The following is a 17,638-nucleotide window of genomic DNA, read 5'->3' as shown; positions in this document are numbered from 1 at the left end:
GTGCACAAACACCTAGGGGCATATTACCAAGGGCCTTATCGCCGCTTTAGCGGGAATTTTTCCTACGAAAGCGGCGAAAATTTTATCGCCCTATTACCTAGCTGTCGCTAACACCAGTTAGCGACAGCTAGTAGGTGATAGCGATCACCTTGGGGCCCACTTTGCATGTCAGTGATATTTATCGCTAATGACATGCAAAGTGGGCGTGCCAAGATGTTAGCGACTGGAAACAGTCGCTAACATCGCTAACTCCTATTACCTACTTTTGGAAATAATCGCGCTAAGCGCGATTAGCTCCAAAAGCTAACGCCTGCCCAGAGCAGTTCTTAGCCATGTTATCCAATGGTAGGTGAATAACATGGCTAAGAGTATTAGCTCGGTAATGCATGTATATCGCTGACTTTACAGGGATATTCATGCATTTCGGCCGATTTTTATCGCTTTGGAGATAAACCTTGATATTTGCAAGGTTTCTAAGCGATAAAAATAGGCGAAGCACGGCGATAAAATTATTGCCTCTAACCAAGCTTAGCAATAATTATCGCTTATAATTGGTAATATGCCCCCTAGTTCTGGTCTGTACTCCAAGACAGAACCTCTACACAGCTCTGCTAGCAACCTACAGTCCTGCTTCACCTTAATACTACCTTCCAAATCCTAGCCAAACCTTCCAAATCTCTATAGCCGTGGCAGCAACCCTTGTCCAGCTCTGCAAACATTCTACCTTCAAGCACCGAATCACCCACACAGCTCTTTTCATTTATTCTAAATTGCAGTTAGAGCATGAACATCAACCAACGACACAAATATTTATTCGCATAAAACATACTTATGTATCGCAGACCTAGCTGTACAGCAGTGGAGCAATGTGCATCATATGGGGAAGAGGTGGACAGGGTGCTAGAGTCGAACTGCAAGTCACAGCCTGCATAAGGAGGGAAAGGGCACTTTTTAGCTGCCATCTAGTTATACAGTGGATTTTGCATCAAGTGGATGTGGGTGATTTCTTTGTGAGGTTGTTTTTTATATCTTTACTGAAGTTGAGGAGTGCTGTTGCTTATTTAAAATACACATTGAGCAGCAAAAAAATGGTCCTTCTGGTTTTTTCGTCTTGATCTCGAGCCTAAAGTTGTCAAGTGTGTGTGCGTTGCGTTGGCCACCATCGATTTTGGTTCTCTCTAGCAGGGACCGTGATATTATAGATGAATGTTTTGAAGATAATGGAACAGATCTTGAAGGCAAGGCGAGCCTTCAAGAGCTTTGAAGGTATCATTCTGTTGTACCGGCTCACACTCTTGAAGAATCTTGAAGCCACTTGGGGGACAATATTTAGTGTGATCCAGTATGTGCCAGCAAGCAGTGAGTTCCTGCCATCCAAAAGGGTTAACTATGGTGTTAGAACAGTAGTTTAGAAGTATGGCTCCGAAACCACGGGATTCTGGATCATCGAGAAATGGTGGCAAACTGTGAGAGCTTTCTTGGTGATGTGGGTCTTAACCCTGAGGCTGATGTTAATATTAAATCTGAGAGACATGGACCTTTCAGCAAGTTAAGGCGTGAATCTGTCGAGCTTCATTGCTATTGGCAATTCTTGTAATACACACTGTCTACTATTAGTATTTGTTTATTTATGTAATCGTTTATTTATTTGTGTGTTTCTGTAATTATAGAACACGTGATAACCTTAAAGTGTCCTGTTGTCATGACCTACAATAGATCACCTAAGTTGATTAATAGATTCACACTTCAAGAGCCAATTCTTTTATTGTTTCTTGAATCTACAGAGCACTAGAAAATTAGAAAGATGTCTCATTTCTAAAGGCAGAGACTTCTGAGACTTTGCTACCTGGAAGGTTAGGTGTCGGTAAGAGCCCGAGTGGTGGTCCATGTCTGCTTGGGAGAGGAGCAGTTTGTGGATATAAAAAGGGCCTACGTCGTGAAAAGCTTTTGACTCATTTAAAGGGGGTGCACTTGGGTATTTGGATGCAGTGCAGAACAGGTTTTGCTTCAGTGGAATAAACCTTAGTGTAAGTCGTCGAGGACCAGGCATTAATAGTTGTGTAGCATTTACTTAGATAAATTATGTGATTGTCAAATGAAACTTTCAGGTAGATACAGGTAGACTGATTGCTCTTGATGCTTCTACCATCCAGAAGATGCCACTAAGTTTCATGTATAGGTTGAATACGGCAAGGGCAAGAGAAATGCGTTATGATCTTACGGTGGTCATTTGGAGTGGTATCTTTGGTAGCAAGGGGGGGTGGCGCAGCAGCCAGAGCAGCTGACTCCTGAGCACTGGGATTTCTGTTCGATCCCCGGCGCCGGTGGCAGCTCATCTCAGCATCATGTGACTATGGGCAATAGCTCACTTCATCTCCCTGACGGCCCCCAGCACCTGGATACCCTTAGGGGTGATAAGTCACGCTTTACAAATGTTGAATTCATTTGGGATAGTTGTAAGAACTAACTGTCCTGTCAGCAGGCCCGGACTGGCCGTTGCGGGCACCGGGCAATCCCCCGGTGCGCCGCAAGGGTGGGGGCTGGGTTAGGGCCCCTGGGGGCCGGTTTTGTTACCGGGCCGTTTATGCAGCATAGCTGCAAAAACGGCCCTGTAACAAAATCGGCCGAAAACCGGCCCTAGCAAAGAGCGCGGTCGCACCACCAACCCCCTCAAAGTGGGGAGGGGGGGCCGGCCGAGCACTTTGCCAGGGCCGGTTTTCGTTCCCAGTCCGGCCCTGCCTGTCAGCGACTAGTGATGCACCCAAAGAATATAAAGAGTGGAAAATCTGCTGTAGCTCTACTCACACTTAATACATGCCATACAGACATCACTTGTAATTGAAGGACTGCAGCACAACTGCCATCATCTAAATTAAATCACTAAACATAGGCAGTAAGTAAACAAATGTGAAAAGTGCAACAGTTTCCAACGTCAGTGATATCATAAATGACATCATTTGTGATGTCATCTGTGAAGTCATGTGTAAGGTAATAGGAGTGCTTCGGACAGGACTGTTGCATGTCCATAACTAACCATAAATGTGGTATTTGATTGTTGTTTAGGGTTTTGAACAAAAATGCCTGTTTTGGTAGAATGTAGACATTTTGTAATGTTGATTAGTTATTGGCCTATATCAAACAATCACCTACATCTTCATAAAAGCTCTCCGTGTTTTTCTGCTTTTTAATACTATACTTTAACATGTTATCTTAATTTACCTGCACCTCTATCCACTCCCCCACCCCCCAACTCCTGCCCTGTGCTCACTGTATCTTCCCGTAAACACTGGACACAGCGCAACCCTTACGGGTACTAAGTACAACGCCCTTTACCCCTCCGCCTGCTACAGAGCCCACAGCGCACAGGGTTTAGCGCCTGGCCACTCTTTAAGGCCATTTCTCTTGCCCCCGTGATACGCTTCCTTCCGCACCCACTAAAGAGCACTCCTTACACAATGTCCTTTTTTCATTCTTTCCCACATCGCCTGGGGATGTTCCATTTTCCATCTGTACTTTAACACCTCCGCTGCGGCGGCTATTCTGCTGCAGGGCTAATAGGGCGGGGGGGCCACGCGGCGCCCATGCTGGTGACGGAACCGCTCCGTCACCAGCCTCGGTTGAGCTGTGCTCATGATGGAGCTGTTCCGTCATGGCCCCACCCGCTCAATAGAACGCGCCGCGCAGGCGCAAAATCAGCGCCGCGCAGGCGCGTCGAGCAGGCCATGATAGAACCGCTCCGTCATCAGCACAGCGCTACCGCGGCTGATGACGGAGCGGTTCCGTCATCAGCGCAGAAGGGGTTAAATGCCTTTCTAACAATAAACAACACAAAGCAAAACCACTACTTATGGATCATCCTTTTGCCTGCTTTCTGATGAAAACAGTTTTCCATCGCCCAACCCTATACCTTTATCCAACATGGGGCTGGGATGTGCTCACCTTGCACCACCACGGTTTAAGTTGTATAAACTTAGAGTAAACATTGGGTCCTTGTGTAATGAGAGTGCTATACACTGGTTTATGCTGAGACGTGGACAGAACTCCCCCAGACCCATCCCTTGATTTTCATTGATCACTATATAGCGTTTAAGTGGAATTCTCATGGTGCTTGTTGTCTTCACAGGTGCAGAACATCTCACAATCCATGGGTGTGCTGGACCTCCGGACCTACAGAGACCTCCAGTACGTCAGGAACACGGAATCCCTTATGAAAGTCTTGGATTCCAAGCTCAAAGTGGCCACGGACAGCCAGAAGGCTCTCAACACAAAGGGCTTCCAGGTAATTGACCAAGTGAAACGAGAATATTGGGCTACCCAAGTGCAAATCATTGGATTCAATGCGAGATTTTTTTTAACGAAGTGCAGTATACCCAAGGGATAGAGTCAACGAAGTTAGGCAGTTAGGCTAGCATCAAAGGATGTTGCTCAAATAGTTTGGGGCGTCTGGCCCTGAGACATGAATCGAATGACTTTTGATTTATTAAACAGGTTTCAACCATTGGAGAAATTCCAGCTGATGACTTACAAATTGCTTAGAACTATGTAAAACTGTGAAATGTCACGAAAATTGCAGAAAATATACAAAGGAATATTTTGATTATCTTATGCGAAATCTGAGTGCGAGAACACACCATGTACTCAAAAACCAATCAGAATTTGAGCCCGGGAAATGGTTTGAGTGAAAAGTCAAGAACATTTCATGTTGAATCTGTGTCCCACAGAACAAAATAATGCGCACTTTGCCAGTGTAACAAAAACTTTGGAGATGCTTGAAATGGGTCTAGCTTCTTGGTTCCTGGATTGCAGCCGTATATTGAACTGTAGAGAACATTCAGGTTGAATCCGGTGGCTACTAGGACTTGGTTATGTGATTGTGTTAACTGGTTGACATTGGTCACTTAATTTAGCCTTATAGCCCGCTGCTGAGGGCTAAACTGGTTGTTAAAGGCCATGAACACAAGTTATAGGCCCAGCCCAGGCGAGGGATTTAAACAACCAGTATAGCCTGTGGAAGAAGGTCCATAAGGCTATTAGCACATGCTACCCACTGAGGGTACAATTTTCTAAATGAAAAAGGGAGAAACATGAAAACAAGCATGTTAATTTTGGAGCTCCGGGCTTATACCAGCCACTATAAGTCTGGAGCTACTTCATTTTCTTCAATGGAGCACTCAGCATTTCAATGTTCTAATATAGCCTCAGAGCCCGACCTAGCGAGTTCTACCGGCCATTAAAGGCACACTCCAGCGTTAAATGCCCGAGCCGAAGGAGAGGGCCTTTAACAATGGAGCTGGCCTTTAATGGCCTGTAGAGCCCGCTAGGAGGGCTCTAAGGCTATTAGAACATTCTGCCCCGAGGGCAGAATGTTCTAGTTGGTAAGAACAAAGGCCTCTAGGAGCCCAAGGGGATTTAAATCTCCTTAGGCCCGAGAGAGGCCTTTGTTCACACCAGCAGCTATGAATGAAAAACAACGTTAGAATGTTGTTCTGTGGGCTTCTACCCTACCGGCCCGTAGAAGCACAGAGTACTCCATTGTATGCAATGGAATACTCAACATTCTAATGTTCTATTTTGAACTATAGAGAATAGCTAGGTATTCCTTGCATGTTGTGGATATGTCCAGTATCCAAAACAGCTATGTTTCTACTGGGTCCAATAGTAAATGGTCAATTGGAATCTTAATTCATGAAACAACTTCTTCCTTCAAAGATGGATGTTTCTCTGTAGTACCACCACAAAAGATTTTTTTGTTGCTGTTCATTACTGTACAAATATTATAATGGCTCATTATATCTTAAAAAAAACAATTGGCTGTGACATATTCTAGCACTTTCAAAATAGCTAATACTCAAAAGGACTCGCCTCAAATGGCATAATGGTTACAAAAAGACGCGGTCCACTATATTATTGTTCAAAAAGTCAATATATTTCTTAGTAAATATAGTAACAATAGTAGTAGTGGCCAAAGTAGAGTTACAAAGAACATCATTAAAACTAGTAGCACTACCCTTACTCGTGGATTGTATTAAAACTAGAACTAGTACGAGGCAATCGTAGCAATTGCACTTTAGCCTCATAACCTTCTACCGAGGGCTATAATGGTTGTTAAAGGCCCTAAACCCGAGTTATAAGCCTGAACTGCAGGCAAGGGCCTATAACGATGGAAACGGCCTTTAGCAACTGGTATAGCCTGAGGAGGAAGGACTATAAGGCTATTAGAAAATTCCACCCACTAAGGTTAAAATGTGCCAAATTAAAAAGTGAGAAATAGAAAGACAATAATTCGAATGATGGAGCACGGGGCTTATACCAGCCATTATAAGCCCAGAGCTACTCCATTGTCTTCGATGAAGCTCTCAACATTCCAATGCTCTAATAGCAGCTATAATGTGATCAGTACTAGTAGTAGTAGTAGTAGTAGTAGTAGAAGTAGTACTAGCAGCAGTATATTTACAACTAGGCATAACAAAATTATTGGGTTTAGTAACAGCATTATCAGATTAATTAGCCAACATACTTGTAGTGGCAGTAGAAAAACAAGTTGTTGCTATTCTAACGGTTGCATGAAAGGACACTTCGTAGTACTATTCTCCCAACAGTAGTACTGATACTAGTTACATGGTTATATGGTTATTAGAATCAGTAGTTGTTGGGGCCGAGGTAGTATTACCACTATTTCCACTAGAAGTTGTGATGGTGGAAGTAACAGTATGATTATAAGATGTAGCACTGCTAAAAGCATTAGTTGAAATACATTTATTAATAATTACAATATTACTTTTACATTTTAGCATCAGTAGCAATGCATGATCCCTCCAACTAATTCTAGTAGTAGTGCTCTAAGTTGAATTAGTACTACATGTAATAACATTACATTTCTAATATGATCAATAGTCTACAAAGCAATGAATTACTAGGTCTGTGAGAAGTGGTACACATAATAGAAGGAGTTGGAATAGTAGTAATATCAGTACTACTTGTGATAGTACTACTTAAATCAGTGCTAAATACCATGTTTCATTGGTCTTGATACGCGGAATTCCCAAAATGATCCCACTATGCAGCTTCACTAATTATGTGCCATTAGCAATACAAATTTAGAGAATGCACACAAACAAACAGAATGTGAACAGCTGTTGTTCGCAGGCCTTTGTTTAAATGTATCCTTGTGCCACAAATTGACACACGGATGCATTTGATGCTAAAGTATAGCACAAAATGACATATTGGCATTTCGTGTAGTTACGCATAATTTCACAAAAATTTGACAAAACTCTGCAAATGCAAACTATGCGAATTCCACACAGCCTACTAATATTAAGGTGCATGTTAGTGTACCTCTCAAAATACCTTTATAGGCAGCAAGATTAGCAGCGTTTGGCATACCAGAGTAATTGCCATTCCACTGGGTCATGATGTAAATGTATCTTAGATATGATCCAGACATTGGCCGACATCACTGGGGCAGGAATAGAACCTGTGGCATAACCTCACTTTCTGGTTCGACAAAGGTGACAATGCTCATTATGCATCGAACATTAATGTAGCATAAATCAGCAACTCAGCTATCTCGAGGCACTAAAAGAAGAGGTGTCGAAATCAGGTTCTAGTGTTGGGGTTGAATTTTGTGCTGTAGGCCTGTAATTCCCAAAATCGTAGACTTTGCACATCAAGCGGCAATGCACAAAATACTACGATGCAAATTGGAAATGTCTTTCTAGCTGGAAAAGTATAGTTGCAAATTATCATCTGAAGAGAGCCTATAAGTGGTGCCTCCCTCATCCTACCGTGTATCAGTGCTTTGTGGCTCAAAATGATAGCAAAAAAACATTAACAAATTACAGACCTGTTTGTCCGTGATGAAAAGTTTCAAATGCTGTGAACCACACCTGTAACCATCAGTGTCTGGGGGGCCGGGCAGTGGTCCTGGGGATCACAGTATGCTCCTCGGTTATGAGAATGTCTGTTTTAATTTTCTGGTCCCCCTGTTGGAACAGTGGCTGGAACTCAGGCATTCTGTGAGAGCAAATGCCAAGTTGGAGGTCTGCTGTTCCACTAAGGCTTCTATCCTTGATTGTGCAGACATTTGGATTGAGCAGCAAAAGTAATATTACCTCATGTGTAGTAATGAGGCAGGACTTTTTGAGATTCGTTGCGAATGGTGTTTTGGCACCCTGACTGGTTATACATCAGTGGCAGGGCACAGGGTGACCGATTTGAACGTTTGACCTGCTGCTCTTTCTCTGATACATGAATACTCAGAAGGTGTTAAAACCATAAAGCTAACTGCTTTGAAGCCACGCTATGATGCGCTGTAGAGTCACTCTTTTCATAAAAGCCGAGGGAGCTGTCCAGGTGCTGAAAGGACCGGTGTACTGGACTCCCAAAATGAAGAAACTGTCGGAAGCTTTCTAGGTGCTGAAAAGGCCCAGGTGCTGGACTCATTAAGGCTCTGATGACAGTCGGACCTGAAAAAGATGTGCTATTTTTTTCAGCCCAAATATTTCATCACATGGATAAGCAGCACCCAATTCTGACTATTGAACGAAAATGGGTCATATCATGCTGACTTTGGTGCTTCCTGTACCAGGTCTGCATGTCCCGTTCTTTACCCGGCAGTATTCCCCCAATTAATTACGTCAGGTTTTCCCCCAATTAATTACGTCAGGTTTTTCGGTAGAAATGTACATGGGGACGATGCAGGTGCTTATTAAAAAAATCGTATATGAGATGTATGCGATAACAGGAGTTACAACAATGTCGAAATGAAATAGGACGCCTGTAATCGGGGCTTTAACCTCAGAGACCTGTCCGTGTGCTGGTAATACCAATTCACAGGGTCCATTCATTTAACCGCAGAGCCCGATGGTAGCTGTCCAGGTGCTGAAAGAACCAGCCCTCAGGATTTACATAGCCATACAGATAGGGGAGCAGACTTTGATAGCCCCCAGGCTACACCCAACTGCTAAAGTGTATGGCAGCCTGCTAATATTAATATGAATTATTCGTTAATGGGCGCAGAGTAGACCTCATGTTATTTGGAAGTTTGTTCAAGAGAGAAACACACGTGGACAACCACAATTGACAACTCAGCGATGGAAGCCGTGAGAGGACATGCATATACAAGCTCTAGCAGGATTACAAGAAACACAGCTGGGAGGACAGGCCTACTTTGTCTTGTAAAGACCCCACAGCTTGTCCACCTGTAAACTTAAAGAGAAACAAAATAATGTAACCTTGAGCTTTTCTTTTCCCAGGCACCCAAGCAAAGATCTTGTGGCCACATATGCATGACACCTTTTCCCTACTACTGCTCAGTCAGCACACCTAGGTTTTGTTGCATTTTTGCACACTAATGGGAAAAAAGGAGCCAGGAAACATTTTGATCTCTTTCTGTAGTTGCAAAAGGTGGGACATGATGTTTATTTATAATTTTGGGTTTATGGCCTTAAGGTTTCATTAACAACCACCCTGGATTGCTTATTTTGGGGACCATGTGATTGTTTGGGAGGAGAGGTGACCCTTTCTCTCAAGTCACTGTGGGTGCTATATCAAAATATCTTGTTCCCGCACATTTGGAGCCAAGTGCCACAACGAATTATCAGTGTCACTCATACCTGTAAGCATACCCTGGTGTGTTTAGTACTATTTCCCTGGTAGCTAGAGCTGGGAATCATCTTCATACGACTGACAATAGAGGTTATGATATAAAAATAAGTTGAATGGGCTCATATACACTGTAAAAATAGGAAGAAGAAAATTGATCCCATCAGAATCATGCAGGTGAGACCCACTGGTGACAAGAGGAAAGGTCAGAGCTCAATGCCTGCTACAGTCCTGCCAATACAGTGGCAGGGGAAGACCAGTGATACTCATTTAAGTTGCCACAAGAGGAGTCAACCACCAAAGAAGAAGAGCAGTATTAACGTTTCCATTATACATGGTCAGCCTTACCACAGGATTATCGGGTACATGGTGTAGTAATTTAGGCAGGTCGAAGTCTTAATCCTGTGGCAATACTAAAGTGTGCCCTCGTTGGTTACTGACCACCCACTCTAGGAGTACGTGGCCACAGTTAACCCGGGAATTCCTCTGTAACTGCTAAGGATCTTTATGCACAGGCAGTTATTCGAGCAAATGAATGACCACAACTTTCTTGTGTAATTCAGGGACTACCATTCCTTGTGGGGAGGTAATGACAACACAATATATAATGGGTCATCACATTAGAAGTTTTGGCACTACCCAATGAAACACAGAATCTACATGAGCTGTTATAAGACACTAAAATAATATTGTTTTTAGCGGTAGATGCCATGCTTTTATTATTGCCAGCTCTAAATGCCATGTCTGCAGTACCATGCCCTGTTTTCCAGTTCACATCTGAATAATCTTGGCCAGTTTCAGAGGCCTCATCTGTGATTTTGTGTTAATTTTATGGACACATTTGGAGACCTGCATCCTTTACTACTATGGGCAGTTTTAACTGGGAGCATTTATGTATTGGATGCCAATGGAGCTCCTTGAGGTGGGGAGTGATGTGACTGTTGAGTGGAAGATTGAGGGTGAGTCTGACTGCCATGTTCAGAATGGTCTGTAGTCTTCTGGTGAGTTGTTTGCTGATTCTGACGTAGAAGGTGTTACCGTAGTCCAGGTTGATAGTGATAGGGACATTTGTGATGAGATTGCGGGTGTTATTCGCAGCCATTTTAAGATTTTCCTCAGGAACTTCTGAGTGTGGAACCGGGATGCTATAACAGCATTGACTTGCTATATCATGTCAAGTTTGCGGTTGATAGTGGTCCTGAGAGTCCTTGAGTAGGTGCTAGGGATGGGTACTAGTTCATCCAGTCAACAGGTAGAGTCCCCCGGTGAGATATTCTTCTCTAAGATCATGACTTCTGTCTTGTCAGTGTTGAGTTTGAGACAGTTGGTCTTCATCCAGGCAGCGACCTCCGTCTTGGAGGCAGAGAACTTTGTTATGGGCTGTTTGAGATGGAGAGGATGTTGATGTCATTGGCTAAGAAGATGATGGCTAGAGCCATCGTAAATGCTTTGAAGAGGGTCGGGATGAGAGGCTATCTTTGCAGAACTCCACAGTTGAGGTTGAGGGCATCTGAAGAGTAAGGGGTCAGAATGACTGCTTAAGTCCTGTCAGTCAGGAAGGAGCAGATCCAGTGGAAGGTGGGTTCTTGGATTTAAATATCATGTAGGCGCTGGATGAGGATAGAATGGGAGACTGTTTTGAATGGTGCAGAGAGGTTCATGAGGATGAGTGGCGCAGTGTCTCTTCTTTCTAAGGATCAAGTGGATATCATCTGTGGTGGTAATGAGGGTTTTTTTGTGTTCTGGTTGGGTTTGAAGCCTGACTTTGCAATGTCAAGTAGTTGAGGTGGTTGCTGAGATGGCCGGTAAGGCATCTGTTGATGAGGTTCTCTAGGACTTTGTCCAAGTATGATAGCAGGGAGCAGCTGTAGAAGTGAATTATTTCACAATGGCGAATATCTCTTTGCTGCTGTTGGTGCCTGGGATTGATGTGGTTTGTAAGTGTGATGTGCTTGATGTTCCTGATTTGTTGGTGATCTCAGGGCAGATTTCAAGTTTTATTTCTGTAATGTGTCAGCTGATTCTCCATCTTTACTCCAGTTGTTTGCAGTGGCCTTTCATCATCCTGAGATTGTCTGCGTGCCAGCTGGCTTGAGGTCTGAATCTTGAGGTGTTAGACTTGACAGCCTCAAGGAGGTCTTCCCCCAAATGTTTTGCCTGCTTGCCTCAAATTTTGCTGAATTCTTTTCACTGGCCTTAGGACTCTGAGCACGTTACCATTGCCAACCAGTGCTAAAGCGCATGTGTTTTGCCTCTAAAAATAGTTTGATCGATTTATCCACAGTTGGTATATATAATTAAACCAAAAGTCCGTAGTAGAGTGTACTACATGTGCCCAAGACCTGTAAATTAAATGCTACTAATGGGCCTACAGCACTGATTCTGCCACCCAAACAGGTAGAACTTTAAACATGTCTCAGGGCTGCCATTCCAGAGCCTGTGTGTGCAGTTTACACTGCCATGTAGACAAGGCAATTAAAACCCCTCACCAAGCCTTCAACTCCCCTTGTATGACATATAAGTCATTCCTTAGGTACGCCCTAAGTAGCCTATGGAAAAGGGTACTTTGTAAAAACAAAGGTAGGACATGTACTTTTAAGTTTTGCATGTCCGGTAGTGAAACACTCCTAAATTAGTTCTTCACTACTGTGAGGCCTACTCCTCTAATAGGTTAACGTTGTAATTCCTATTCAACGTTATAAGCTGTCATTCCTGATTGTGAATGAGTAGATCTGTCATGTTTCATATCACCAGAATGGTAATGATAAATCCTCTTTACCAGTAAAGTCGAATTTATCATTACCCTTTGAAAATGCCACTTTTAGTAAAATGCAATTTTTCTGCTTTTAGCTTTGTGTCACAGCAGCCTGTCTCCAATACACGTCTGGAATGGGTGACAATTGGACTCTGATCATCCCTTCTAGACAACAACACACAAAGGTAGCTTAGGTGTGACTGAGTGGCCAGCCATATCCCGATGGGTCATCCTGGGCAGAATGGAAGGGAGGAGCTGACACTTACACCTGAATAGGCTGTTTCCTATCCCCACACAATGGGCTGGAGTAAGTCTGGAGCCAGAGTTGGGATGGATGATCTCTGTGCACTTCAAAGCCCTTTTGAAGACACAACTGGATATAAGTAATCGGTCTCTGACCAGCCAAACCAGTACACTACTGGACCTGTGAAGAACTCTGCCAGAAAAATGGACTGCGTTGCTTCCATAGGGACTGCCACTCTGCTGGACTGCTGCTCTGGAAGAACTGCTTTTTCTGATATGCTGTCCGGCTGTCTGCTACCCTCTTTCTTGACTGAAGAAGGACTGGACCGATCTCACTATAAGCTAGAGTGCGTCCCCAGGCATTTTGGCTTGCCCCTTTTTCTAAGTCTTAGGGACATCAAAGACTTCTCATCAACGTGTCACAGCACCTGGACTTTGTTTGCTGCAAGTCTTGCCCTACCATGTGGTGTCAATTCACTCCTGGGCCCTTGGAAGTGGGTATGAAGTGCTGCAACTGCCAGAATTCACGCATTTATGACATTGCGCTGATAAGAAATTTTGCATAATTCTTGATGCCATGGCATCGCCACTGCTCCATGGATCGCACACATCACATCACTGACTTTGTGGTGCATTCTCTCCAGGTTCTGATGCATCTCAGACTTTGTGCAGCTCGGACCAATGCATTGTGTTGAAGCCTCTGTTTCGACAACAACTAACTGTCTTTTGATTTCCGCATCTCAGCTCCTTTAAGGTCACATCTAAGGTACTTTGCAGTGGGTCAAGGCTGGTCCCTGTACCCCGTAGCCAAACCAGCACAGTCAGCCTGAACTTTTAGATTTACCTTGGTCTAGTGCGACCAGATAGACCTAGTTGGCGCCTAAACTTTTAGGCACTACATTTTCATTTATTTAAGCTATTTCTCTAAACATGTGTAGAGTCTTTTTTTGGTGTTTTCACTGTGTTACTGTTTGAAGTGTTGTACAAATGCTTTACACATTGTCTCTTAAATTAATCCTGCCTGCTCTGTGCCAGCTATGAGAGGGTGAGCACAGGTTAATTTATGGTGTGCATTTGCCTTACCCTAACTAGGATTGTGGCTCTTGCTTAGACAGGGTGCTTACCTCTGCCAATCAGAAACCCAATTTCTAACGTGTGTTTTTATGCACTTGAGGGGGCCCAACAGGCAGTCATCCAGCTGTTGAAGTTGATAATGGATTCCTGCAGGCTGCTTATGTGTTTGGGCCAGTGTGCAGAGAGATTGGTGGTTCACTCCATCTCTGGAAAGTTGTTCCGTTGTGTGGTTCTGTAGCGGTGTGGGACGGGAATTCTGAGCCTGACAAATAGGTGATCTGTCAAGGATATTGATGGAGGCTCGTCATCTGAGATGTTGCAGCAGTGAAGATCGGGTCTAGGAGGTGGCCAGCGGAGTGTGTGGTTTAATTCATGCATTGTTTGAGCTTTTCTAGAAGGACTGTTGAGTTAGAATCACTGCAGTTATACAGGTTGGAGACCAGGTCTCTGAGGAGGATGTAGGTGCTGGAGTCGGGGCATGACAAAGTTGATACTTCGTCCTGGTGGTCTGTAGATTAGGGTTCTGCTTAGGGTGAAGATGACTGTGATGTGAAGTCTGTAGTAGATGTTGTTGGTGGATGTGTTCATGGAAGTGATGCTACTTATGGCGTCCTTGAAGATGATGACAATTCCACCACCGGCCTTCTTGTGATAATCCTGCCTGATGATCATGTAGATCGTGGGCATGGCTGTGACGTTGCTAGGAGCTCTTGCAGGGTCCATCCAAGTTTGTGTGAGAAAGCATGTCCAGGGCATGATAGTGCAGAAGACAAATCAGGAAAGAGCCCAGTTGAAAAAGTGAAAACTATTAGGCATGAGTGAGAGTGGTACAGAGAAGAGCATGCAAAAAGAGCGAGAGTGGTGACATAAAAAGAGCAAGCACAAAAAGGAAAGGGTGGCAAAAGATAAAAGCAAGCAGACATAAGCAAGACAGGAAACAGTGAATGAAGAGGAAGCAGTGGCAAAAACGACAGTAGCACCCCTGAGTGAGCAAAAAGAAGAGGAAAGAGAGAGAGACAGTGGAGAAGGTGTGAGGCGGGAACCTTGGATTCACAGGAGTGGACTGGGAAAGTGCTTACTTGGTTGGAAGACCAGGGCAGGTAAGTGCTAGTTAGGGCTAGGGTGACATCTGCTTTGTTTTTATAACATTTGTGGGATGCTCATTTATATGAATGAGCTAGGATGTTTTGGGATGTGAGAATAAAATTACAAAATGTATTGCACAATTAGACACACCAAAAAGCAGTTAGTAATTTTTTGCATACAAATATTAGAATCAGTTTAATGTAAATCAGATTACAAATGAGCTGTAGATCAGAAAAAATAATAACAAGCAGAGAGATTATTTCCTGTAATGAACTATGTGCATATAAATACGTTGCAATGAACCTCTCATTGCTGTTGATCACCGTTCATTTCAGAGAAACAACAAAAACGAAAAGCCATTTCTCATGTTCCTTTTTAAACTGCAGATGCAGGGATTTTCCACGACCTGCCTTTCACCTAGCCTGCTAGCTCTCCATGGAGCCATTATAAGACCCCTGCTCACTATAATAGGTTATTAAATTTGAGCAACTGGGTCATTTTACTACAGGTGACTTGGGGTGTCACAGTTTGACTGTAGCAAGGAACGTAGAGACAGATTCTTAGACTGGGTTTGTAGGCTGACATGTATTAGATATGTAATTTTTAATAATGCAATTAAATGCCTCTTTGTGTCATATCTTGACACCACAAAAACATTTTGTATATGACAATCCAAAGAGCAAAAAATTATATTGAAGCGTGTATTCGTCTTAGTCAAAGTCTCCGTCTTCGTTCACTTGGGCTCAGCCATCTGTTCAGCATTTATATATATTCCACCCACAATAACAGGTTTTTCATGTTATGCTGCCTTTGCCATCCCACTGCTCAGCGTAAGAAATGAGGTAACTGATGCCAGCTCGGTCCCAAGCCTTTAAAAAAAATTCTGAAGCTCTGCCAGCTGCAACCCTTCAGATGCGACATGAATCTGATCATCCCAATGAAGTGAAATTGATTAAACATTAGAACTGTGGTACGAATCTTCGGATGGAGGTTTGATAGTGCCTGGGCTGCCGCCAGCAGGTGCATCGCCTGCCAAGTAGAGCCGCCAAGGACAAAAGTGCTGTTAAACATCATAGCACTTGAAAGGTGGAAAAGGGGAAAATTGTAAAGAGGAAATTGATCAGTCTTGACAATGCGGTGGGTGACTATTGACTTACAATTATGAGACTGTTGGTCCTTACAACCCAGACAAAACCACTGATGGAAAATTTTGTTTGGTTCGTGGCAAGCAACTGATACAATCCTCTTGTCGCAATAGGCTTTCCTGTTGGTGATTCTTGCTTATGTGAGGTAAACTATTACTAGCTTGAAACTTAGGGCATTCCACTTTTGGCCAACCAGCCATTTTCTAGAGCACTGTTCAGTTGCTCTTCTCTCTCTTGTGTATGTGCTACGCAAAGTATTTTTTTTCTGGCAGAGGTCTGTTAGGTGATCACGTTTAGGGGTGTGAAAGATTTTGTGTAATTTGCTTTAGAATAATTATAATGCAAAATGTCCAGAACATTGTGTAAAAATTACATGTAATTAAATAAAACACAAACGCAAAAAAATAAGTCATCATCAAGTGTGAGTCTGAGTTTTCAATCCTAATCTCAAATTTCTTGATTTTCTCATTTGTTTTCATTGTAAATGCACTCAGGTTTCATTTAATTGCTAATCGCGCGTGCTAATTGTTTTTGCACACCTAGCTGGCCTGTCATTTTCTCACAGAAAGAATGACGACTACTCCTGTCGACACTAACCAGGTTAGTCAGAGTTAAAAAAAAATGAGATTACAGTGTTTATTTCCGACGCCCGAATTAATCAGCGCCAGAACTCTGTTTACCAGTATTGCTGCTTCCTGGAGATTAAATGTATCCGAAGGCCGCCATTTACGTAAAGCAATTAACAGTGATGGCGGTACTCATTTTGAAATATCAGCCTGATGCATAACACACGGAGGGAGAGGTGCTGGTTCCCCCTCGCTAAAAATAGAGCGCTTCTCAGAAGCCACACGTCAGATGCGGCTTGCTTCGGCCAAATAGCTCTTCCACCCCCTCACAGGTTTCAAAGCCAAGCAGTGGAAGTACAGGCTGTCCTGGGCACAGAGTGGATGGGCACTCGGGGGTCTGAAAGCACCGCTTTTGTTGTCGAGATAATGTCCGCATTCACGCTGCCTGGCGATGCTCCCCTTCTGCTAATTGGCGGGAAAAGGGAAGTCGGCTAGCAGAAGAACAGAGGGATACCACGCCAGCTTCGGAGGCGTCCAAGCCAAATCTAGGTGGGGGGTCTCAGTGAACTGACTCGGCCAATATGAGCTGGGCTGGTGAACATAGGTGGAAATCTCCACCTGCTCATGACGAATATATGATTTTTCAACTAATACAAGTTCCACGCATGGCATTACCACGCGAATTTTACATCGCAAGTGGCTTTACCACGCTGGAATTGACAACGAAGGATTGTACCACGGTAGGAACGTCTTACCTGCACGTCTTTCTCCTGCAGCCCCTTACTTCCATCTACCATGGAAACAAGCGTCAAAACACGTCTTCTAAAATAAATAAAGGACTGTTTTTTTTTACGTACACTGCACGTCTTTGAGGGAGGGTCATTCCTTTTTCTTCATCAATACCACAGAGCGTTTTTTTTTTTATCTAACTCGCTCGCTCGCTTGTTATTTTTTGGGGGGGAGACCCCCCCAGCCCCCCCAGCCCACGTCTTCTAAAATAAATAAAGGACTGTTTTTTTTTACGTACACTGCACGTCTTTGAGGGAGGGTCATTCCTTTTTCTTCATCAATACCACAGAGCGTTTTTTTTTTTATCTAACTCGCTCGCTCGCTTGTTATTTTTTGGGGGGGAGACCCCCCCAGCCCCCCCAGCCCCCTCCCAA

At 43.6% G+C, this 17,638-nt stretch overlaps 1 protein-coding gene across 1 annotated transcript in view; it reads left to right on the top strand.

Moving 5' to 3' along the window:
• OLFM2 (olfactomedin 2) overlaps positions 1 to 17,638 on the top strand; it is a 456,349-nt gene that overhangs the window by 265,896 nt on the left and 172,815 nt on the right. Inside the window, exon 3 of the mRNA XM_078659181.1 lies at positions 4,124 to 4,279. Coding sequence (XP_078515307.1) covers positions 4,124 to 4,279 — 156 coding nt within the window. The remainder of the gene's footprint in view (positions 1 to 4,123; positions 4,280 to 17,638) is intronic.

The sequence above is a fragment of the Lissotriton helveticus genome, chromosome 1_1, assembly GCF_964261635.1.
Source record: "Lissotriton helveticus chromosome 1_1, aLisHel1.1, whole genome shotgun sequence".
Classification (NCBI taxonomy): domain Eukaryota; kingdom Metazoa; phylum Chordata; class Amphibia; order Caudata; family Salamandridae; genus Lissotriton; species Lissotriton helveticus.
Note: the sequence above shows the minus strand (reverse complement) of the source record. Positions and strands in the feature narration are given on the sequence as shown.